This window comes from Triplophysa dalaica, chromosome 1 (genome assembly GCF_015846415.1).
Source record: "Triplophysa dalaica isolate WHDGS20190420 chromosome 1, ASM1584641v1, whole genome shotgun sequence".
Taxonomy (NCBI): domain Eukaryota; kingdom Metazoa; phylum Chordata; class Actinopteri; order Cypriniformes; family Nemacheilidae; genus Triplophysa; species Triplophysa dalaica.
In genome coordinates, this window is record NC_079542.1 from 14825875 (window position 1) to 14847023 (window position 21149).

General features: G+C 36.1%; 3 protein-coding genes across 5 annotated transcripts; 1 reads left to right on the plus strand and 2 right to left on the minus strand.

Annotated features, from left to right (window-relative positions):
• Nucleotides 1-146: 146 nt before the first annotated feature.
• On the minus strand, nt 147-3947 carry mcur1 (mitochondrial calcium uniporter regulator 1). The gene is made up of 9 exons (XM_056749124.1): nt 3457-3947; nt 2445-2564; nt 2177-2280; nt 1882-1983; nt 1692-1733; nt 1496-1567; nt 1363-1416; nt 1166-1280; nt 147-1023 (listed from the first exon to the last, which is right to left on the minus strand). Exons 1-9 carry the CDS (start codon nt 3575-3577, stop codon nt 968-970), a joined length of 786 nt encoding a protein of 261 aa, XP_056605102.1. The 5' UTR covers nt 3578-3947; the 3' UTR covers nt 147-967.
• A 2654-nt stretch (nt 3948-6601) lies between these two features.
• On the minus strand, nt 6602-13729 carry rgs9bp (regulator of G protein signaling 9 binding protein). Its single transcript, XM_056756600.1, has 7 exons — nt 13570-13729; nt 13219-13305; nt 13019-13075; nt 12601-12648; nt 10557-11999; nt 8469-8775; nt 6602-8132 (listed from the first exon to the last, which is right to left on the minus strand). Exons 5-7 carry the CDS (start codon nt 10644-10646, stop codon nt 7765-7767), a joined length of 765 nt encoding a protein of 254 aa, XP_056612578.1. The 5' UTR covers nt 10647-11999; nt 12601-12648; nt 13019-13075; nt 13219-13305; nt 13570-13729; the 3' UTR covers nt 6602-7764.
• An 85-nt stretch (nt 13730-13814) lies between these two features.
• kif9 (kinesin family member 9) lies at nt 13815-20840 on the plus strand. Of its 3 annotated transcripts, XM_056754420.1 has the most exons (21): nt 13817-14100; nt 14218-14318; nt 14421-14586; nt 14698-14804; nt 14881-15111; nt 15522-15605; nt 15955-16047; nt 16206-16353; nt 16937-17001; nt 17110-17187; nt 17336-17404; nt 17565-17669; nt 17788-17843; nt 18460-18550; nt 18646-18776; nt 19274-19432; nt 19561-19763; nt 19882-20061; nt 20267-20379; nt 20459-20560; nt 20667-20840. In XM_056754420.1, exons 2-21 carry the CDS (start codon nt 14223-14225, stop codon nt 20679-20681), a joined length of 2292 nt encoding a protein of 763 aa, XP_056610398.1. In that variant the 5' UTR covers nt 13817-14100; nt 14218-14222; the 3' UTR covers nt 20682-20840. The 3 variants fall into 3 exon arrangements, with proteins under 3 accessions (XP_056610418.1, XP_056610409.1, XP_056610398.1); XM_056754440.1 differs by lacking the exon at nt 15955-16047 and having other exon boundaries at nt 13815-14100; XM_056754431.1 differs by having other exon boundaries at nt 13816-14318.
• The last annotated feature ends 309 nt before the right edge of the window (nt 20841-21149 follow it).

Below are 21149 nucleotides of genomic sequence, written 5' to 3' on the forward strand. Positions count from 1 at the left end.
CACGTTCTTCTTCGTCAAGCACGTGTCTTTCTTATGTACTCAACTCCATACTGCCCTTTAGTGTACCGGAGACTGTCGGTAAAACAACCTATTCTACCACGCAACATAAGATTCACTTTTGTTCATCTAAATGACACAGTCATACATCAGTTATAGCTGCTGTTTATTACTATTTTTACATCAGAATAATATTACGAAACAAATACATAAATATTCCTGTACAAGGAATTGTTCTCGTGCATATAAATTCTCAGAGCAAAAGGCATGACATAAATACATTTTTGATATACATCATCATCTGTACATTTGGCAGATGCAATTAAATTATACATTTTCTTTGAAAGCGTATTTGTTCCCTGGAATTTAAACCGATCTTGGCATTGCTAGTGGAGCTGCAGAAATATGACATACAAAATAATAATTAGGACTTACATAGAAACAGAAGCAATTGATATGTCATTCAAATCATATGAACTGTATACACGTGTTTTGGCAACAGTACTTAGTTTACTGCTCATAAATGTATGACATCCTGAAATCACTTTAGGCATTTTATGTAATATTATGCAGTGTTTTTAAACAACATAATTTAGAAAAAATGAACACAAACTATTACTTGAACTATGAAGGAACGAACAAATGACAAGCAAAGTTTGTTACATGCACTTTGGTAAAGCTTTGGTAAAATGACAAAAATTGTCAAAGGCACAAACCAATTTAAACTCTCTTATCTTGGAAATATAATATATATATTTGATTTATATATTGTATATCCTGTATGATTGTATTACATGTGATCCTTATGACCCTAATGCAGAATGTTTCACTGTTGGCCTAGGTAAATAAAAATATTAGGTTTTCTACTAAAACAACTTAATAAAGCAATAAAACTACATTTTCTTCCACTTTATATCTGTGAATACCACATCTTTCTAAAACATGAACCTGAAAAAAAAACTCCTGACATTTACATCCATATGCGATAGAATCCAAGTACCACTGTGAGACATGTGAATATTGAACCTAGAAAAAGTACAGAAAATGAATCATCAATATATCAATCAAATTCAATTGTGATTGAAATTCTCTATTCTGTTTGTGGAACAAGGTTTATTTTTAACACTTTTATTTAGCAAAAGAATATATGTGATCTTGATATTTTTACCTGCAAGATATTTAATGGAATCCAGTTTATGCGCCTCCAGCATAGTCTTCAAGCCAGCAACCTCTGTGTCGATTTTCATGTTCGTCTGTGTGATATGCCGATCTTGCTCAGAATGCTAAGAAAGAAACCTCAGTTAAAAAGTATAATTGTACAAGAAAGATGTAATTGACTCCTGAACACTGGAAGATTTTCCTTACCATTTCCATCAATTCATTCTTAGTTTCAAGAATCTTCCTTTCATATTCTGCGCTCTGGACCAACAACAACACATCAGGGTTAAAGCATTTTAACCTTCAAAGTTCAAACTGTCTTTGATTTTGCTTAACTTACCATCTCTTTCACTCGACTTTTCTCAATACTCATATCCAAAATGGTGTCTGCACGCTTTTTGTTCATCACATCCTGCAGCACGACAAATAAGTATCTCACTAGAGAGTCCAGTGGCAACATAGGTCTTCGTTCATTGGTTGCATGGAGCAGTGTTACGTGCAATAAACGGAAACGGTAAAACTTTGCATATACTCACAACAAGCTGTGTCTTTAGCTGTAAAAGCTCAGCCTTGATTTTCTGAAAAATAATTATGGACATAAATGAAGAGACATGACTACACATCTTGATTGTTTGACATACACATGCTAAAAACTGATGAGAAACAGTACAGTCAGTGGAGGCCTAGAATTGCCACTTATGCAAAATAACCAAACAGAGGTCTCACCTCATTCTCTGCCAGTAATGTTGAGAACTCACTCTTCTCCAGAATGATCATGTCCTTTTTCACTGCAGCAATATGAGACATGACCTTCTGTAACATAATCTCCTGTAAAGTAAAAGTAATAAAATCTTAGTGCAAGTAACATTTAAGTATTCCTTGAGGCTATACTCAGCCAACTTATGTTTCTATAAGTTAAGATATACACTCTCAGATCTGGTTCACCTCGCATGAGCCAAAAGTGACGGTCATGGGTTATTCAAAGAACCAGAACAGCATGGAATGATGATGAAAAACCCACTTGCTGTGTCTTGGTAGCCATGTCACTGTACATGACATCCATGTTGGAATGTGTGATATTCACCATCATCCTGACAATGACCTCTGCCTGCTGGGTTGCAAAAGCTGAAAGAAAGAAACACAGCATTTCGGTGATGATAGACACATGGACTGTTTTAAACTAAACTGTTGCAAAACAAATCGATAAATACATATTTTTTCAATTACCACACACAATACATCATACAATAAAGAAAAAACACAAAATTATAAACATAGAGAAATCTGACCGCTGTCCTCCAGTAGTTGAACCACTGCATGAGTGTCAAAGTATAATTTCCTGTTGCCGGATTTGGCAATGTCTGATTTTGTCTGGTCATACTGCAGAGTTTTAACTGAGGTGCTTAGTTCTGAAAAGAAGTCATTAGAAACAATACGTGAGTAGAATGCAGATAAAAACTGATCACTAATGAAACCAGTTAATTTCCTTCCGAACCAACTTGACACAAAGGCACATTTAAAACAATAGTATGTACAGTAATATGCTCCCTATACTGTATAGATGTTTGACATTTACTCATTTGAAAGAGGGTTAACCATAGACTGTATAAAATATGGACACAGTGTTCGCGACGTCACCCGAAGGTTTGTGAAGAGTAAAAACAAAGTCTAAAGTGATTCTAAAAGTTCAATACATTTTCTTATACAACCTTTTATTTTACTTATTAAATATCACATTCATATGAAAAAATGTAGGCGGAGCTCGCATTTTAGCTCGCGCGTCACTTCCGGATAATCGAAAATGGGTAAAGAGGCGATCTGAGACGCTTGGTTGCTGAAACCACTTGTCACTCAAGTGGACACGCACGTAATTTGCAGAATTTTAAGTCTTAAAATAATCTAAACGGATGAGTTATAAAACAATTCACCTCCTCACAGTTGTCATGAATTGCTAAATTACCTATAAAGACTAACATATTTTTTGTACAAGGATGTAAACATGTTTTTTTGTGCTGTAAAGTTGGCCATTTAAACATGGGGCTCAATTAGTTTCTGCTCTGTTTTGGAGCCAGCCTCTAGCGGCCAGTCGATGAATTGCAGTTTTAGTCACTTCCGTCTTGGTTTGTCGTCAGAGACCGGAAGATTGCCCCCTGGGGTGAACGTAACATACAATGAATTTAAGTGATACAGTTCATCAGTATGTTTGTTCCCTGAGATTCGAACCTATGTCCATATAAAAACACAATGTGTTTACAAATGAAGATAAGTGTGCATTAGTTATAATTGCACAGACATACTTGCCTTTAAATAGCATCAGTGAACTTCTCAAAAGCAGACCGAGCTTTGTGTGAGAACTTGAATAATGATGAACGTTAATCCTGTTAAGTGGACTTCCAAACGCGGAAATAAGACGAAATCCCATCTTGCTGTACAGCGATCTCAACCTGCAGATCCTGAAGATAGCTTATACAGTAAAGTCGTCTAAAACAAGTCTTCATGTGAGCCACCATCCGTGAATGACTTTAAAATGTTGTTGCATCGCTGCAGTACGTGACCCGGTTTGACCGCATGATCTTGCTTTTCTCCTATTCGTCCTCTAAAGTCAAAACACGGACTTTTTAACACTTTCAATACTTCAGCAGAATTGGATATAACTGGACCATTAAGCGCCTTCGAACATAGCTTTAATAATAACTGTGCAGTATTCCAAACTTTTCTCCAATTTGTCTCTCGATGTGACAGATCTGACCACCTCTATCAAGCTTCCTGTAACAATGAGCGTAAACAATGACGTAAAGACGTACACATCAAAGAGCTGATTCATGTTTTAGGTGGGTTCGACGTCATGCGTCAATTGCGTATGCCGATTGGCAGATGATATCAAAGTATCGCGAGAGCTTTTCGAAAGCACTGCTTTCAAAACGCTCTCGCGGTACTTCGGTGCACTACGCCGATCGGCCTGCGCAGCGGCACGTGGATTTTCGTTCGTGTCTGATGTAAGAAGTTTGATTTCGAAACGTTGGCGCTTTATAAAGAGCTGAAACGTTAATACGTCATTTCGTTTATTTAAGTTGTACAAACGAATGTCAAAGTGTAGGAGGAAAGAAGAGTGTGCGACTATAGTGTAATTTTACAACTACAATACGTACAATTCTACATCCAGTAGATAATCGTTACACATCCAATAACGAGCTACTCTTAAACACCAACTTTCAGAAATTGATAAAGCAACATAAACTATCCATGAGCGACAGTCACAGAATAAACAATGAATGTGTCACTCTTTTACCTCAGTGAAAGTTCGAAAGTTCTCGAAATGGCTCCTCCGTTTATCAACTTTGGGGTATGTCATGTATAATTTAGATAACGGGATAATACAGAATATTTGTAATGAATTTCTCCTATTTTTTGTGTGCCTGTTGTTACAATGTCTGAGATTGTGGATTTGTCAGACCAGCTAAGACAATGCTTGAAGATAGAAAAAAGCAGAGACAGAAATTGTTGCTCAATATGACATTAAGGTCCAAAATGATGATCAATGGGGAGGTAATGATATCAAAAAGGGATGGGGCAAAAATCTGAATAGGAAGAAAACTGATGCAAGGTGGGTTGCATGGATGCTTGCTTATCTCTCTTAATTGTGAACCAAGACAGACATAAAGGTTAGGGAAAGAAAGCTGAGGGGTCTACAAAACCATTATGAAGAGTTAAAATACAGTTTTGATGAGTTCAAAGCTCAGCTTGATGACAAGGTTACAAAGCTGCATTGAACACAAATGCAGCATAGTTTTTAGAGTTAAATGCCCTTCACCTGGTACTTGATGACAGTGAAGGACCAAAGGCACAGGAAAAAGAGTTGCAAGTGAGTGTTGGCAAAGTAAAAACAGAGATGAGGTGAAAGTGCATGAAGCATCTCTGCTTGATGCAGAGATGTGTGATGCTGAAAGTGATGCCGCTGAAAAAGAAGGATGAAAAGACTTGGTTTGGTGCTGGAAAGTAGAGCAGCAGAATGTAGATTGGACTAAGGTTACTGCAGGTTATCAGCAACTTTTTTATTACTCAGGGATGGACATAAATCCATAGCCCTCGTGTTTAATCAAAGTGTTAGGAAAAGCAAGACCTTTTTTTGAAAATGTGGATAAATGGGCTACACCCTGAAAAAAGAAGCAGTGATTCACAAATAAGATGGTTTACATATTCCATTACATTTTCTACCGCTTATCCAAACTACCTCGGGTCACGGGGAGCCTGCGCCTATCTCAGGAGTCATCGGGCATCAAGGCAGGATACACCCTGGATGGAGTTGGTTCACATATTATTCTGGAAAATTGTGTTATTGTTGAAGATTTGTTGCCAGTTGCAAGAGATGTAGCACTGGCAGAGAGCCCACTGTCAAATCCCCACAAAACTCTTGGAAGCACATGAGCTGTGCCTAGACTTGTACAGAATGCGTTTGTAGGAATTGTGGCAACAGGGGTTGTGATGGAAATAAAAGTGTTCCTTTTTTTTACCTGAACCAAGCGTCATGACTCCACTAGGTGACGCTTAACACATCAATGAGTAAAAACGTGAACAAATGTTAACTAGTCTGAGAGAGAGCTTATAGAATGGCAGATAGTGCTCGTAAATAATATGCTCCGTGAATATATGAGAATGAACGTTAATGTGCTTAGGTTTTATGAAAGTTGCTGCACTGAGATGGTTTCAGGTTTATTTGATTTAAACTGGTTAACTCTGAGATTTTGAAAAGAGGCTGTTATATGTGGAAATGTACCTTGTTTATACAATCTCTTTAAGGATATAAATGTGTCAGTACACATAGATACGTTCTAAATTTAAGCCTTAAATGTTTAATTTATTGTCATTTCATGATTTCTTCTTTTAATTTTTAAGACATTTTATTTAGAAATTTTCTCACAAAATATTCAATTCATTTACTATGTACAGGCCTATATAAGTCAGATACAGTAATACATATATATATTTTACATTTATATTGATATAATTGACATTTACTGTTACTGTATTTTACATAAAGCTTCACATATTTTTTTATTACTGCCTCTATCACCTGTCTCATACTTTTGTATGTATGGTGAAACTTTAAGCATCAGAATGTTTAATGCTGCATGACTGAGTTATCTTGCCACAAAATAAACAGTCTGTTTATTTTATAAATGTACCTATTTGAAAAACAATGTGTGATTTTCTGTACTGTTCTGTGCTGATTCCATATAGCTTGATGCACTGCAGACAATATTAAGCAAGCAAGAATATTAACCTTCCCATACTAGATAGTTAAACTATGATAAATAAATAACCTTTAGAATAAAATAAACTGCAGTTGTCTTTTATATCTCAACGGAGTAAAAAAACGTATACAATCTCTGAATTCTGGAGTTATTGTTTTTTTCACATGAGAGAGACCTTATTAAGCCATGACATTTTATTTAAACAGTATTATATTTACAGTATAAAATGAAGTTGGTAAATTATCAAACCACTTGGTTTCAAATAAGTCTACTGACATTTTTCACAGAGTTTTTGCACATAAAATTATGCATGGTAAGTCACAACATAAATGTAAGTACGCATTACACTTAATCAAGACCAAAAATGTCAAAATAATATATAAAGACATGCACATAAAGCAATAAATACTAAATGACTGTGTGTTGACTATGAAAAGTGTTTACTGTCAACACAGCACATAAAGTAAATAAGACTTGTGTTTATGCACAAACACACACTATTTAACATCTAAATGGGGGCCTTACTTTTCTATTTAATACCTAACTATAATTAACTTCAACTCTACAGAGAACATTTTGCATTGATAAAAGAAAATTCAGCAGAAAAAAAAAAATTAATCAACCTTTCTAGATGTTTCGTAATCATTCCAGTCCACTGTCTGTTGAATTTCAACAAAATCGAACATCAGGAGTGACCTAAAGTCATCCAACATCAATGTGAAAGATTTACAGCATGACACACACATGAAAACTGTGATAAAAATGGATGTTATCACATAAAAAACTTTTCTTAAATGCACGTACAAACATGAATGTTGTACTGCTTAAAATTGAATATGATCTTGTTTTCTTTGCAGTATTTGAGGTCTGAAAAAATACAGAGCATCTTTCCTGTTATTTTGAACTGTTTCTCCAGTTTTAATTTTCTGCAGATAAATGCAAATGGAAATTTTTTCTATTTGAATTTTGGGAGAAATATGGTTAGTCGGTCACAAAAGGAAACGAAAACCATTTTACCTAAAAATGTTCCTAGAAATAGTAAATTCATAAAAATGAAAAATGATTTTGAAATGGTCTCATCTCCTTTTCCGAGACTTTATACAGCATATTGACAAACAGGGACATTCTAATTGTCCCCAATGGAAATATCAGACTAAATTCAATTCTTAAAATCGAGAGATTCAATAGATTCAATTCTGTTGAGAGCAAAAGTAAGCAACTTCTTAATTATTGCAAATCACTACTGCAATGTGCACTGTTGACGTTTGGCCAGTCACAACTGATGTGACCTCAAAAAAGAAATATTCCCAGTTCTCCTGACTGCCTACACATCACAAATAGTTCATGTTATAACACTTCATGCCATTAACACCACACAAACCGACAGCAACACGGCAAAAATCGCCACAGCGCAGAATATCATTGCCACAAACATCTGGCTATGATTACAAAAGCGTTCGGCTGCCTCTTCGTTGACAGACAGCAGTGCTAAAGATGTGCTGTCAGTACTGACAGGGTCTGCATACTGAGGTCCCTGTGCTTCCACTGTCCATCGCAGCACATTGACCTTCAGCTCCATGTCCTCCAGAGTACGGTCCACTTGTGCAATCTCCTGCTCCAGCTGACACTGCTCCTGACCCTCCATGCTGGACGTCTGGGCTTCATTATTAGTCTCCTGCAGGTCAGGCAGACTCAAAGCCCGTGCTGCCACCTCTGTCGTCCCCCCTGTTTAGAAACAAAAGCTATTACTTGTCAGACTTCAGGTAGAGTTATGTTTTGTTATAAGTTTTATCTGATCTAGTGACATTTTTAATGGCTGAAAAATGTATGGAAGAAGCATTATCTAAAATAACATACATTGAATGATGATGAGCCATTCTTAGCCAATACTTTTTACTTTTATTACTATATTTTTCCTGGAGTTGTTGAAGCACTGCTCTACCAAACAGATTTATTTAACAATCTATTATTTTTTATTCTAAAGGCTATCTCCAGTAGTCATGTTGATATCAGGGATATATATAAAGTAAATAAGTTATACCTGTAGTTAGACCTCCTTACCCTGTATGCCTGTTTGTACCATGGTACTGTTGCAAGCAGGGGAAAAGTACTTGACCAGGTTGAAAACTTTACACATGTCTGTATGTAAGAGCTCAAGGCATGTGGAGAACGCCACCCACAGGCGTTCGGTTTCTTTCCTTTCATCTTCTGGTAAGGTTTTATCCCTTAGCCGAGCTGTCAGGTGGTTACGGCAAGACAGCGCGAGAGTCTGGGCCCGTTCTCTTGTCTGCTGGAGATCACGCCGGAGACTGGAGCTATCAGTGTAGCCTCCAACACAGGAAGCCAGGTGCCGATAACATGCAACCACCTGAGTCAGATCACATCAACTATGTATCAATAAAATGCAAATAATGCTACTGGGGTACAAAAAGTCCATAAATCGGTGCTCTTTGGATACAAGATTTCTTAATTCATCAAGATCAACTAATAACGCAAAGGCACTCGATAATGAAATGAAAGTTAAAAGCCTTTATTCTCGCATAGCATTCTCACATATTATTACATTATTATATATACAAGTCACAAATGTTTTTAAAGTCTTTTTAATCTTTCACTACATTTTGAGTGCCTTGGTGTTATGAGTTCTTTGGCACATCAACTGACTTTAAAGGGGAAGTTCACCAATTTTTTTTAACGCTGTCATCATTTACTCACCCTCAGATTGTTCCAAACCTGTATACATTTCTTTGTTCCACTAAACACAATGGAAGATATTTGTAAGAATGTCAGTAACAAACTGATCTCATCCCCCATTGACTCCCACAGTGTTTAGCAAAACAAACAAATGTAAACAGGTTTCTTACAACCTGAGGGTGAGTTAATGATGATAACAATGTCGGGATGAACTATCTCTTTAACATGTAACATATTATTACATATGTTTTTATCTTGTCAAACATTTTTATGCCTAGACGAATGATAAGCATAAATTACAAATAATATGGATAATCTGCTTGCCACAAGAATGCTATTTCAGGATAAGCTCTGGAATCTTTGGATCATTCTTTAGAGCATGCTATCTAAACCACGTAGAGCTTCTGCTAAATCTTTTTTTTATTAGTCAATATGTTGTTCTTCTCTGACCGTAATATTATGTTAATAATGAGTTTGCTGATGTTGGGTTTAGGGTAAAGATATTACAATTGACAGATGTAACTTAATATAATGGTCTAACTTAAAACCTTGCAGTTACTCTGTTTTGTATTTTTTTAATACATGTATCTATGATTGCAATTAGATGTGCATTAGAGCTTACATTATACATATACAATTAACATTCTTGCAACAATCTAACCCTCATGCAGACAACTTTTGTTAAGTGATTGCTCCTACGAAAAACACATAAAAAATGTACACAAAGCCTTTTTTTTAAAACACCATTCAAAGGTCTTGTTTTTGCGGTTGGAACAGCTAAGGTGCTTGTATTTTTTCCATATATCTTATATAGGCTATTTCATACATGCATATGTATGAAATAGCATATACTTGCATATACTATGCATATACTTCGGTCCTGTATCTTCTAAAGCATGCCTTGATACAATACGGTACTGTGAAAAGCTCTGTAGAAATATGTTTGAGGACATATTAGATTGCCTAAATGATAAAAATCTGCCTTTAAGGTTAATAACAGAATAGAAAAGTTAATTTCATACAAGTTACACAGTGTATTGACACATTTCTCCAATAGAGAAAAGCAAGCAGTGAACCATTTCTTCTCAGAGAGTGCTTTTTCACCCTAAGGCTTGAGGAAAACACTATTATAAGATGCTTTCATTTTGATGCCTGCAAATAAGGGGAAATGAGGACACATACTCTGCTTTTACTTCTTACGCTTGGATACCAATATTTTGTATATTGTAATTTACTTCATGTAATCTCATTCTTTATCTTGATAACAGTTTTAGGAAAACATATTTGTATTTGACAATAAATAATAAATGAATTAGGGAATTAGAACATTACAATACATTTTCAGATAATAGCTCCATTATCATTTACATCTAAAACAACACAGTTGTGGAGGTTTTTTATATAAATGATAAAGATAGCTAATTAAATTACTAAGACTGGAAAACATCAATTTACCTTAATGAGGGTATCCACCAGTGCTCTTCCCTCTTGCAGTGGCCGTGCTGATGTTCCATCGTCAGCGACCTTATTGTTAGATCGTGGCATTGGAGTTTATTCCAATGGTAACAAGGATAAAACCTTGTTTCAAACCCAAACGTTACCACCCACCCCCAAACTCTCTAACCTTACACAGCCTTACACACAGTAAAGATGAAATGAATTATAATCCATGTTTGACAGTGTGAACCAATTATCTACAGTACTAGATAAAAAAATCACATTGTCCAAAGAGACTACAAAGGGTTCAAATTGTTTTACAAAAAGAGCTGAAAAACACAAAGAGGTGCAACGGATTGTGATGTCAAAGTCGAGTGTGATAATCCAAGCGATTGACCCCTTTGTACTGACATGGGCAAGGCAAGACCGTGTGATTAAGCTCATTACATGCTGAAGAGAGGAGTAGAGATGCTGGTCTAAGAATGCATCAGTACCTCCTCCAGGACCCTCTATTTTCTTTGAACACTCTTCTTTTCTTCTCTGTCCTTTCTGTTCTTTTCTCACTGTGCCTGAGGGCCGGTTTGTGGTCCAGTTTTTGCAGCACTTGACCGACATGTCACAGATTTGACACAAGCCTACACAAGATTGAGTAATTTACTAAAGAGCTTTAGTACTAAATGTGAAAATATGAAAAGTGTCTGTTATAAAAAATCAAATATTCCGCAAGCCTGAAGATGATAAGTGGGATTGAAGGATGGGTGAATGGATATTTTAGCCCCAATAACTTGTAATATTCTACTAATGCAAAATTATTCAAAGAGAATTTTAGAATTTAGTTGAAAGTTTAGAATAATTAAAAAAAAAGTTTGTTTCATGTCTTTTCTTAATGTGTGGATGAATACATTTAACAGACAATATAATGGAATATTTTGCATTGCCTAAACAGTGACAAAACACCTTTCTTAATCTTAAAATCCCTTTTCTAAGGAAATAAACTGTATATCTTTTTTTGGGCAATCTATTATGCTTGTATGTGTGGACTATAGGCAGCCGATCACTAGTCTCCTTTGTCCCAGGTCAAATTAGATTAGGGGCATGTTAGAATAATCCCTAAAATGTATTTGCTGGATTGGTTTGGTTATCCCATCTTAACCATGACAGTACTAACCATGCAGATGCAAATCCTTTCTCACGATCATGTATGGATCGGAAGCTTGGTCAATGCATTATTTCCAAATAAAGAAATAAATAAACTGAGAAAATACATATTTAATATGAAATATAAACATTCCATTCCATTCCATTTTCTACCGCTTATCCGAACTACCTCGGGTCACGGGGAGCCTGCGCCTATCTCAGGAGTCATCGGGCATCAAGGCAGGATACACCCTGGATGGAGTGCCAACCCATCGCAGGGCACACACACTCACTCATTCACTTATTCACTCACGCACTCACACCCTACGGACAATTTTGAAATATAAACATATTTGAGTTTTTTTACCTACTATCTATAACACATGGCCAAACATAAAGCTTTGGTCGAGAGATTATAAATCAGATGTTCTTGATCTTGCACATGCAGACAGATCAATTTGGGGATTTTCTAACTGGTTATTACATGTGGTTTTCAGGTTATGATAAAAACAAATAATATGTTTATAATTATTATTATTCCTATTACAATCAGGTATTCATGGTTATTTAGACTGATCTGGAGGCAATAACAAAAAAAATCCTCAAATTATTTTTTTCATTTTAATAATAAACATCAGTACAATTATAAGAATGTTTATAATGTATCCAGTATTGCGCAATCTGTTATGTACATCATAAATTGCACGTCTTCTTTTAGCTGTGGTACAGTGTGGTTACTTTAAATTACAAAGGCTTTATCTTCGTACATTGTTGATACTGGAACAGCCTGTTTTCCAGTTGCATTACTTGTTCTTTATCTGATAGAAATATCAACAATATAAACTTTCACAAATAACCTTCATAAATCAATTATTTATTTTACCATATATGACTGGGGTTAAAATAGTGTGAAACATCAATTTACCACTTCAGTGACTTGAGTTTTTTGAGTTAATTTTTCTGACCATTGTGTCTGTCGAAAGAAGAATGAGAAACATATCAAAATTCATTAAACAAATTTTTACAAAACAATAGATTACTGTATTATGTTCATGAATTCAGAGATTTGTGAGGAACAATGGGACAATTTAAAACCCCTACATCACACATTGTTGCTAAATGAAGCATAACAAACTACAGTATATAACCTGACTCCATGCCTCCATCTAGTGGCTAAACTCTATCGTTACAATGCTCTTTTGCATATCAAATTATAGTCTACACACCAGAAGTGTCGGAAACTGTCTGAACATACTATATGTAGGCCTATCTAAACACACTATACGTAAATAGAACATACTAGCTCATATTTCGTTTAATATAAACCCCAAAATAGACATTACCTCTGATTTATCGGTGTCATTTAAGCATGTTTTATTAAAAGACGTGTCGTTAAAAATCTGTTGTGGAAGGAAATCACATAAATAAAAAAATCATATAAATTAGAATTTCAGCAATGTTGCAGGATTTAATTCAACATATCTTATTAAGTATGCTATTTTGTATTCAGGTTGTAATAGTTTACAGCGAAAATGGCACTTACCGGTTCATGGCTGCTCCTATTCATGGTGAAATTGAGCTCTTTACCGCTGGATGATAAAAATATGCCTTTGTTCACAGAAACGTTTCTCTGAGTGGGAAAAGAATTTTTAGGCCTTTACACTAATAACTTCACAAAAAATAGACATACTTGAATTTTAAGATGATAAGGAAGAACACATCTAGGATTTTCGAGGATTGTTCTAATCTTTATCCATAATGTATATTTACACTGAGCAACTTCTTTCTAGGCTATTCAGAGCAAAATGATCACTTTGTTAAGATGCTACAATGCAAATGAGTTACTTAACCTAAATATGCTAAACTTGTCTGAAAGGAAAAACATTTTACATACCCTTTCTTTCTGTGCCGAGAGAACCAAACAGACACAGAAAACGAAAATGAACAGCACTTTTGTCATTTTCAGTGCACTGTAATTTACACAGCATCAGTGAATGTATCTCAGACTACAGATCTGTAGTAATTGAGATTTATGACATAATCCTTTCACATTACAGTCAAAGGGAGGAGCCACAGACAGACACTCAACAGCGCACCAATCACAGCAGTTTTAAGGGCTTTAGGAAACGGTGTAACTGAGTACATATACTTTAAAAATGTGTTTTATTAATATAATCCAGGTTAAAATATTTTACCCATGCTAAGCATACGTTATCGGGGATTTTGCATTATTTTGAGATTTTTTTTAAATATTAAAATGTTTTAAAACAGTTTGCTTGTTAAAACTAATGTGAAGTATTTCAAAACTAACGTTTTAGAAACGCAGATAAAAACTGAGTTTACGTTGCGTATGCCGTAGGATTGTTGTCAAGACAACCGTATCAACACTAACTATCCGGAAACAGCTCTGCGACGGACCCAAAAGGTCGGGCTGCACTTTTTTGCTACACAAACTTTTCTCTCTGTCTAGATAATTTATTAGACAACTTATTCCTTCAAAAGCATTTTTTGTTGAGGTGTGAGGGGATACCTTGCTTTTTAGGAACGATGAACACCCAGGCCAGCCCAGTGAAGGTGTATGTTCGCATTCGACCCACAGCCAATTTTGCACATGAGCTCATTGAATGCTCACCTGACCAGCAGGTAACTCCACAAACATACCCAGAGAACGCACAGGCCTTCTGTTATATGTTATGGATTGAATATTGAATGATTGTTATGACCTGTTTTTTCTCTGTCTCTAAGACTTTGAGTGTAAGGTGGAGGAAGGACTCCAAGAAAGGAACGAGCAACATTCAGCTCAACTCTTGGCTGTTTAAACTGAACGGGGTGCTGCACAATGTGTCTCAGGAGGAGGTGTATGATTGTGTTGCTCAGAGCGTTGTTCTAGGAGCCTTTGAGGGCTATAATGGTTCGTTACTCCAAAGCACACAATAAATTGTAAATGACTAACACTCACAAGCAGATTATACTTGCAGTACTGATGTGTTACTGATGTTAGTTCTTCATTTTGTGTTATTAGGTACAATTATGTGCTTTGGACAGACTGGGGCAGGAAAAACATACACTATGACGGGAGCAGCAGAAGCGTACAAACAGAGAGGCATCATACCTCGTGTTCTACAGCAGGTGATTGACATCCATGATGAATTTATTGTCAATATGGCAGCTGTTACCACAACTTATCCATTGCTCATGTCCTCAGGTCTTTCATGAGGTGGAACATCGGTCAGACCAAACGTTCTCTGTGCATCTCTCCTTTCTAGAAATCTACAATGAGACTTTGGTAGACCTTTTGTCGGCCTTAAAGCGGGGAAAGGGTGTTAATAACTGGACATTAGGTGTGGTAGAAGAACCAGGGGGCGGAGTCTCAATTAAAGGCCTGACTTTACATCTGGTTCACAATGAAGAAGAGGCTCTTAATCTGCTTTTTGAGGTAAGAGGTGGGTAAATATTTGTAGAGTGTATATTTAGGATATAATAATATGGTAATGTATTATTATTATTTTATTCTGGCTTTACTGTAGAATAAAAGATGAATGCATATTCATTTAAGCAATAAAATAGTCTATATCCAGGCAACAGAAGCAATAATTGGTTGTGTTTGCCAAAAGGTCTGTTAGGGGCAAAGGGCTTTTCTTATCTTTTAGCTCTGCTGTTGACAAATTGACTAATGAAAAACAATTTGATATCTAGATACTTTAACCTTCAACGGTTTCGTTTGGTAAACATGTTTTTACCACATGATAAAAATAACTGCTCTTGTAAATACAAGTGATATTTTCTTTACATGTTTAAATTAAAATATGCCCATCTGTCATATAACATTGCCATCTGTGCTGACAGGGGGAGATGAACAGAATAATTGGAGAACATGCTCTTAATAAGAATTCCTCAAGGTCTCATTGCATATTTACCATCCACATTGAGGTAAATCATTGACACCCCTTCACTGACTCTTAAGGCCTTTGCACATTGATTCCGAAATTTGCGTCCGAAATTTCTGCACGTTAAAAAATAAATACGACCTCACGTTGTGTCAATTACATTTGCACACTTCCTCCGATATTTTCGTCGGTCATAAAAAAATTCAGACCGGGTTTGATTTTCTGCGTTTTTTTTGCATCCAAAGCAAGCATTTTGAGAGGTGTTTTGACAATTCAGAGACAAACAAGCGCCAAATACGAATAAACGCATACGAAAATTTCGGACTGTATGTGCAAGACCCTAACTTTCCTGATTAAAATATTAAAAACATAACAAAATCGATGTACCGCAGTCACGGTCGCGGACGCTGTCAGATGCAAAATACATCACTTCCAAACTGAACCTGGTGGACCTGGCCGGATCTGAAAGACTTAGCAAAACTGGGGTCAGATTTTTATCATTGATCATACAATGAATTATTAGAAAGTGGTAAACTAGAAACCGGAAACATTTGTTCTGTTTCAAAGTCCAGTATAGTTTGCAGTGGTGTGTTAATCTTGGCAAGCTCCTCCGATGTTTATATATTTTTTTCTCTTACTCCAGTCAGAGGGGCAAGTCCAAAGGGAGGCCATGTATATCAACAAGTCCCTTTCTTTCCTGGAACAGGCAATCTTGGCTCTAGCTGATAGTCGCAGGGAACACGTTCCCTTCAGACAGAGCAAACTTACTCATGCTCTTAAAGACTCACTAGGTCAGTATGTTCCCAAAATGACAGAATTTCAGTAGTTCACCAAAACCCACAGTGGTGGATTATAGACGGTTTTGAAGCAACAACGAAAACAAACGTGACTGTGCATGCACTTTTGTGCACCAAACTTAACTTCCGGTACACATCTGTAAAGAATAGAGTCCTTATAGCAAGATACCCAGTATTATTTTGGGTTACCAGTAGAAGAACCTAAATGTGACAAAGTTACACAACCCATTCAATGATATTGATTATATTGATATAAATATATGTGGATTAAAATATATATAGTTATATTATAAGCCACTAGCCAGATCGATAAACAAACATATCCAGAAGTTAACTTTGGGCCAGGCGTCCAATGAAACCGTCTATAGTTTCTCTGTGCCCAATGATGCCAGTATTGAACATTTTAAGTCTTTTTTTATACTTATACTTTTTTATACGCAGACTTAATATAAATGAACATAAATAAACCACTGAACATCTTCTGAACATGTTAATACATTTATTTTTAACATTTGTGAAATTTTGGAACTCAAGATGTACAGACCTATAGATCACATCTCTGAAAATGTCTACACAGGAGGAAACTGTAACACGGTGCTTGTGGCCAACATATATGGGGAATCCTCACAAATGGAGGAGACGGTGAAATATTGTTTCTTATTAAGATCTGGTGGATTAATGTGGTTGTAAATTCAGTGAGATACTTTGCTTATGTCTCCAAATCATGTAACTTTGTGTTTCCTTTGGCAGCTTTCAACACTTCGCTTTGCCTCCAGAATGAAATGTGTTCAGACTAAACCATCAATCAATGAACATATAGACCCTGTGGTAAGTTTGTGTTAATTTACATGAAAATATATTTTCTCTTACTAAAAATCTATTCTTGTTGGAACTTTGAAATGTGGAAAATATTTTAGAGCAAATGCAGAATATCAATTCAGTTAATGATGAAAACTGTGTGTGACTGTTTGTCAAGCTTCAAGTTAAAAAACTTCAGAAAGAAATCCAGTTTCTTAAGGAGGAGCTATCAACGTATAACACACTGGTGAGTCCATGTGTCATTCTTGTATACATCTATGAGCTTAACCTAAAATCTGATGTTGACAACACAAAAAAACACTTCCTTGATAGACCAGAAAGGCTTTGTGATCTTTTAAGACTACATAAGCTATGAGTTTGATTCACCTTTTTGTCCTTTTTCATAGACTTATCGTGTTGGGGTTTTTAATGAGATCCTGTCAGAGACACAGGTAGCAGAAGTGAAGAGTCAGGTGCAGAGATACCTTTCAGGATCCCTGAATGACATTCCGGTAAAAATCATTGGTTACATTTTGCAGCTTTATATCACTCATATTATATCTTTTGTAGTTTTCTTTGTCTTTTGTTAAAATTTTGAATAATATAACTGAAAATAAATGATTATTTCAGATTGTTAACGTTACTCAAATCCAAGAAGTGTTTGCCGAGTTCAAAAAAGTAGTGCTGTAAGTAAACTTTAGTAACAATGATATTTTGGTTTACCACGTAACTATTGTGCATAAATTTGACTCTGGACAACGAAACCAGTCTTCTGGGTCAATACTTCGAAATTGAGATATATACATTATCTGAAATCTGAATAAATAAACTCTGGAATCTGAGGGTGCAAAAAAATCGAAGCATTAAGAAGTTAAAGTTGTCCATCAGAGGCGCTGTAGCAGGCCGTTGCAAAGCAGAAACCGGTTTGTTTAAACGCTCTATATTGGTTTACTGTTGTAATGACATTGTGGAGATTTAAAGAACCCGAAAGCTGAAATTCTAAGCTTTACATAAATACCAAACTTGAGTGGGCAATTCCCAAATAGTGGGCAGCAGGGAGAGAAGTTTGTAGGCGTGTTTGTAGCAGTTTTGCTGCATCCACTTACAAGTTTTGATACATTTACGGTAGGAAATTTCTTCATGGAACAAGATCTTTAATTGATATCCCAATGATTTTTGGCATAAAAGAAAATCGATAATTTTGACCCATACTATGTTTTGTTGGCTATTGCCACACATATTACCGTGCTACTTAAGACAGGTTTTGTGGTCCAGGGTTTCAAATCTGTATGTTTTAAATAGGGAGAAAGAAGAGAAACTGAGAGAACAACTCCAACTCAAAAATACTCTGGTAGAGAAAGCCAAGATCACACCACCATCCTTTGTTGCAGAAGTCAGTGATGTTATACACAGCATTTTGATGGACAATAATAGTTAGGACATCAAAGGTAGACAATGATATCATATACTCAATTAACTGTGTTACAGATGCAGGACTCTTCATCTACTGTAGGAGAGGTGGATACGAGATCTGGGTATGGGCTTGGGTTAGCTGACTCTTCACAGAGGCATCAACAAGATGTATCACGTAAACCAACAAAACAAAAACGAACAAGCAGGTCAGAATCATGGTTAAATTTACTGTGTGTCAAAACTTTAAATATAGTCCACCAGACTAGTCTACCAGTTAGACCATCAGAAACCAACTAATATCAGGCCAGACCAACCTTGTTGTTAGAAGGGGTGTTAGACAGCTAGATACTACAAATAGTAGTACAAAACTGTAATATATGGCTAAATAGTTTGTGTATGAAATCACATATGGTCAGACTGTGGGTTAAAGCAATGGTACGGTAAGAAGTTTGATCATGTCATAATGTTTGTTGAAAGTGACTGAATCTACCCAGAGTTCAGTGACACTTGTTATATAACAAAGTTATGTAAACAACAAAACTCTTAACGAAACTAAATTGTTATTTAAACTTCACAGATTTACTTAAGGTAAATCCTGTTAAGGTCTTAATACAAAAAAGATGAAAAATAACAGTTTAAATAATGTTAAAATAGACTAATAGATTGAAACCCTTCATAAAATATAAAAAATCCTCTTGTGCAGAAGGGAATCAGCATTGAACCCGATACCAACGGACTGTAGAAGCGGGGCTGAACAGTCCTTGAATCAAATGAGTGAATCAAACATGGTCACACAAGAATCCCAACAACATGCTTCTGAAGAGCAACAAAGAACTGTGCACAACCTCACAGAAGCTGGCAGGTGCAGTGAACTTGGAGACCTCTGCCGAAGAGAGTCATTGTCATAATTTTAAACTGACTGTGCCAATGCAAGAAAATAATACATATAGGCCAATGTCATTTAATAAAAAAGGCTTCCTCTATTCTCAGCTCCCCTCCACCCAAGGCTGATGCGTTTGAGGATTTCAAGGCAGATAGGGGAAGTGAGATTAACCGTATACTGAAGGAAAACAAAGCGGTCCTGTTGGAGCGCAGGTCCCGGTTACACACACTCACAGATGTCATCAATGCGACTAAACGGGATATGGACAGCATTGCGTCTTTACTACAACAATACAGAGGACAGAGTCAGGGTAAGAACCGCATATGCTATATATCTACATATATTCTACTGTAGAAAAATGAACAAAAAAAACATTTTGAATGGAATGTGATAATCCTGGAGAAGTGAATGTGATTGCTGGTACACAGGGCAGTTTGTGAGTGCAGAAGGGGAGCATGTGATGGAAGAGGCCGAGCTGTCTCTAGTGATGCAGCTAAGAGAGCTGAAAAACGTATACAGAAAAACCTACGAGGAGTACAACAGCACAAAAGCAGAAGTTAGTTACTGTCAGCATCTGGTGAATCAGTGCCGTATACGCCTCCTAACAGGTGAATACTTAAAAGTTCCCTCTATTTTTTTATCAAATAAGACCAACAGGTAAGTCACAAGTTAAATGTACTTAAATGTATTTACTTTACACAGCACATCCACATGCATTGATATTTATTCTGTCTCAATAATAAAGATAACTTGTATCAATTTATATAAGCTAGTCTTTTGCTGAAGCCATTTATCTTCTTTTTTTGGGTGCAGAATTTGAGAGTTGGTACAATGAGTCTTTCCTGTTGCCGGATCAAGTGTTGTCATTATTAGAGGGAGGACCAATTAGGCCGGGGCATGTGCCCGTGGACAAAGCTTTAACCCTGGTTTGTATCAGCACAATGCAGGCCCATTTTAATGTGAAAGATGCCATTGTGACTGTAACATGTTGTTCTTTGACGGCAGGAAGATGATGAACAAAAAACATTTAAGCATCCCCCTGACAATCCACAAGAAACTTCCAGTGCCATATCATTTTACAATGCCTATAACCGAAGTCTGCAGAGGGTAAGACGTATTCTTACACACTTCATTTTCAGCACAAATACGTCTAAACCTCAAAGGCATTCCTATATAACCACAGTCGTCTAATTATTTATTTATTTTTTCACAGAAAGGAAAGAAATAGGGAGTAAACTGGTTGTAAATCTGATCCATGGAACCTGTGTGTTTTATACACAGTACAACATTTGTCAGAATTGTCATTAAACTTGATACCAAGGTTGTCTAGTTTTGACTCAAGGAATAGCTCGTACAGTAAACCTCTATAAAACTGGATTGAACAGAATGGAATGTGCATTGCTTATTTTATTTACAATTTCATTTTAACTGTGTATTGTTAGTGTTCAGTATGTGTTAAATTGAACAGTTTCTTAATACCAACGGAAAAACATACAGTAAAGTGAAGCTGTATACCTTATACCCCTAAAACACTAGTATCCTCTATTTCTATAAAAGAACATCAGTACACCGGGTTGTTAAATGAAAAGTAAACTTTTATTCCTGAACCACAAAATAGACTTCTTTGGTTGTACAAATTCACTAGTTACAGTCCTGAATGAGCTATAACCCCAAACCTTCTGTCCCACCCTCCCCT

Bases quoted from the DNA above. Each gene is read 5' to 3' on its own strand.
- mcur1 (XM_056749124.1), bottom strand. From the start codon at position 3,577: ATGGGATTTCGTCTTATTTCCGCGTTTGGAAGTCCACTTAACAGGATT. The intron at 1,568-1,691 runs GTGAGTATATGC...GTCGTGCTGCAG, and splicing joins AGCTAAAGACACAGCTTGTT to GATGTGATGAACAAAAAGCG. The intron at 1,281-1,362 runs GTAAGGAAAATC...TTTCTTTCTTAG, and splicing joins AGAATGAATTGATGGAAATG to CATTCTGAGCAAGATCGGCA.
- rgs9bp (XM_056756600.1), bottom strand. From the start codon at position 10,646: ATGCCACGATCTAACAATAAGGTCGCTGACGATGGAACATCAGCACGG. The intron at 8,776-10,556 runs GTAAATTGATGT...GATCTGACTCAG, and splicing joins TGGTGGATACCCTCATTAAG to GTGGTTGCATGTTATCGGCA. The intron at 8,133-8,468 runs GTAAGGAGGTCT...GTTTCTAAACAG, and splicing joins GGTACAAACAGGCATACAGG to GGGGGACGACAGAGGTGGCA.
- kif9 (XM_056754431.1), top strand. From the start codon at position 14,223: ATGAACACCCAGGCCAGCCCAGTGAAGGTGTATGTTCGCATTCGACCC. The intron at 19,764-19,881 runs GTAAGAACCGCA...GCTGGTACACAG, and splicing joins ATACAGAGGACAGAGTCAGG to GGCAGTTTGTGAGTGCAGAA. The intron at 20,062-20,266 runs GTGAATACTTAA...TTTTGGGTGCAG, and splicing joins CCGTATACGCCTCCTAACAG to AATTTGAGAGTTGGTACAAT.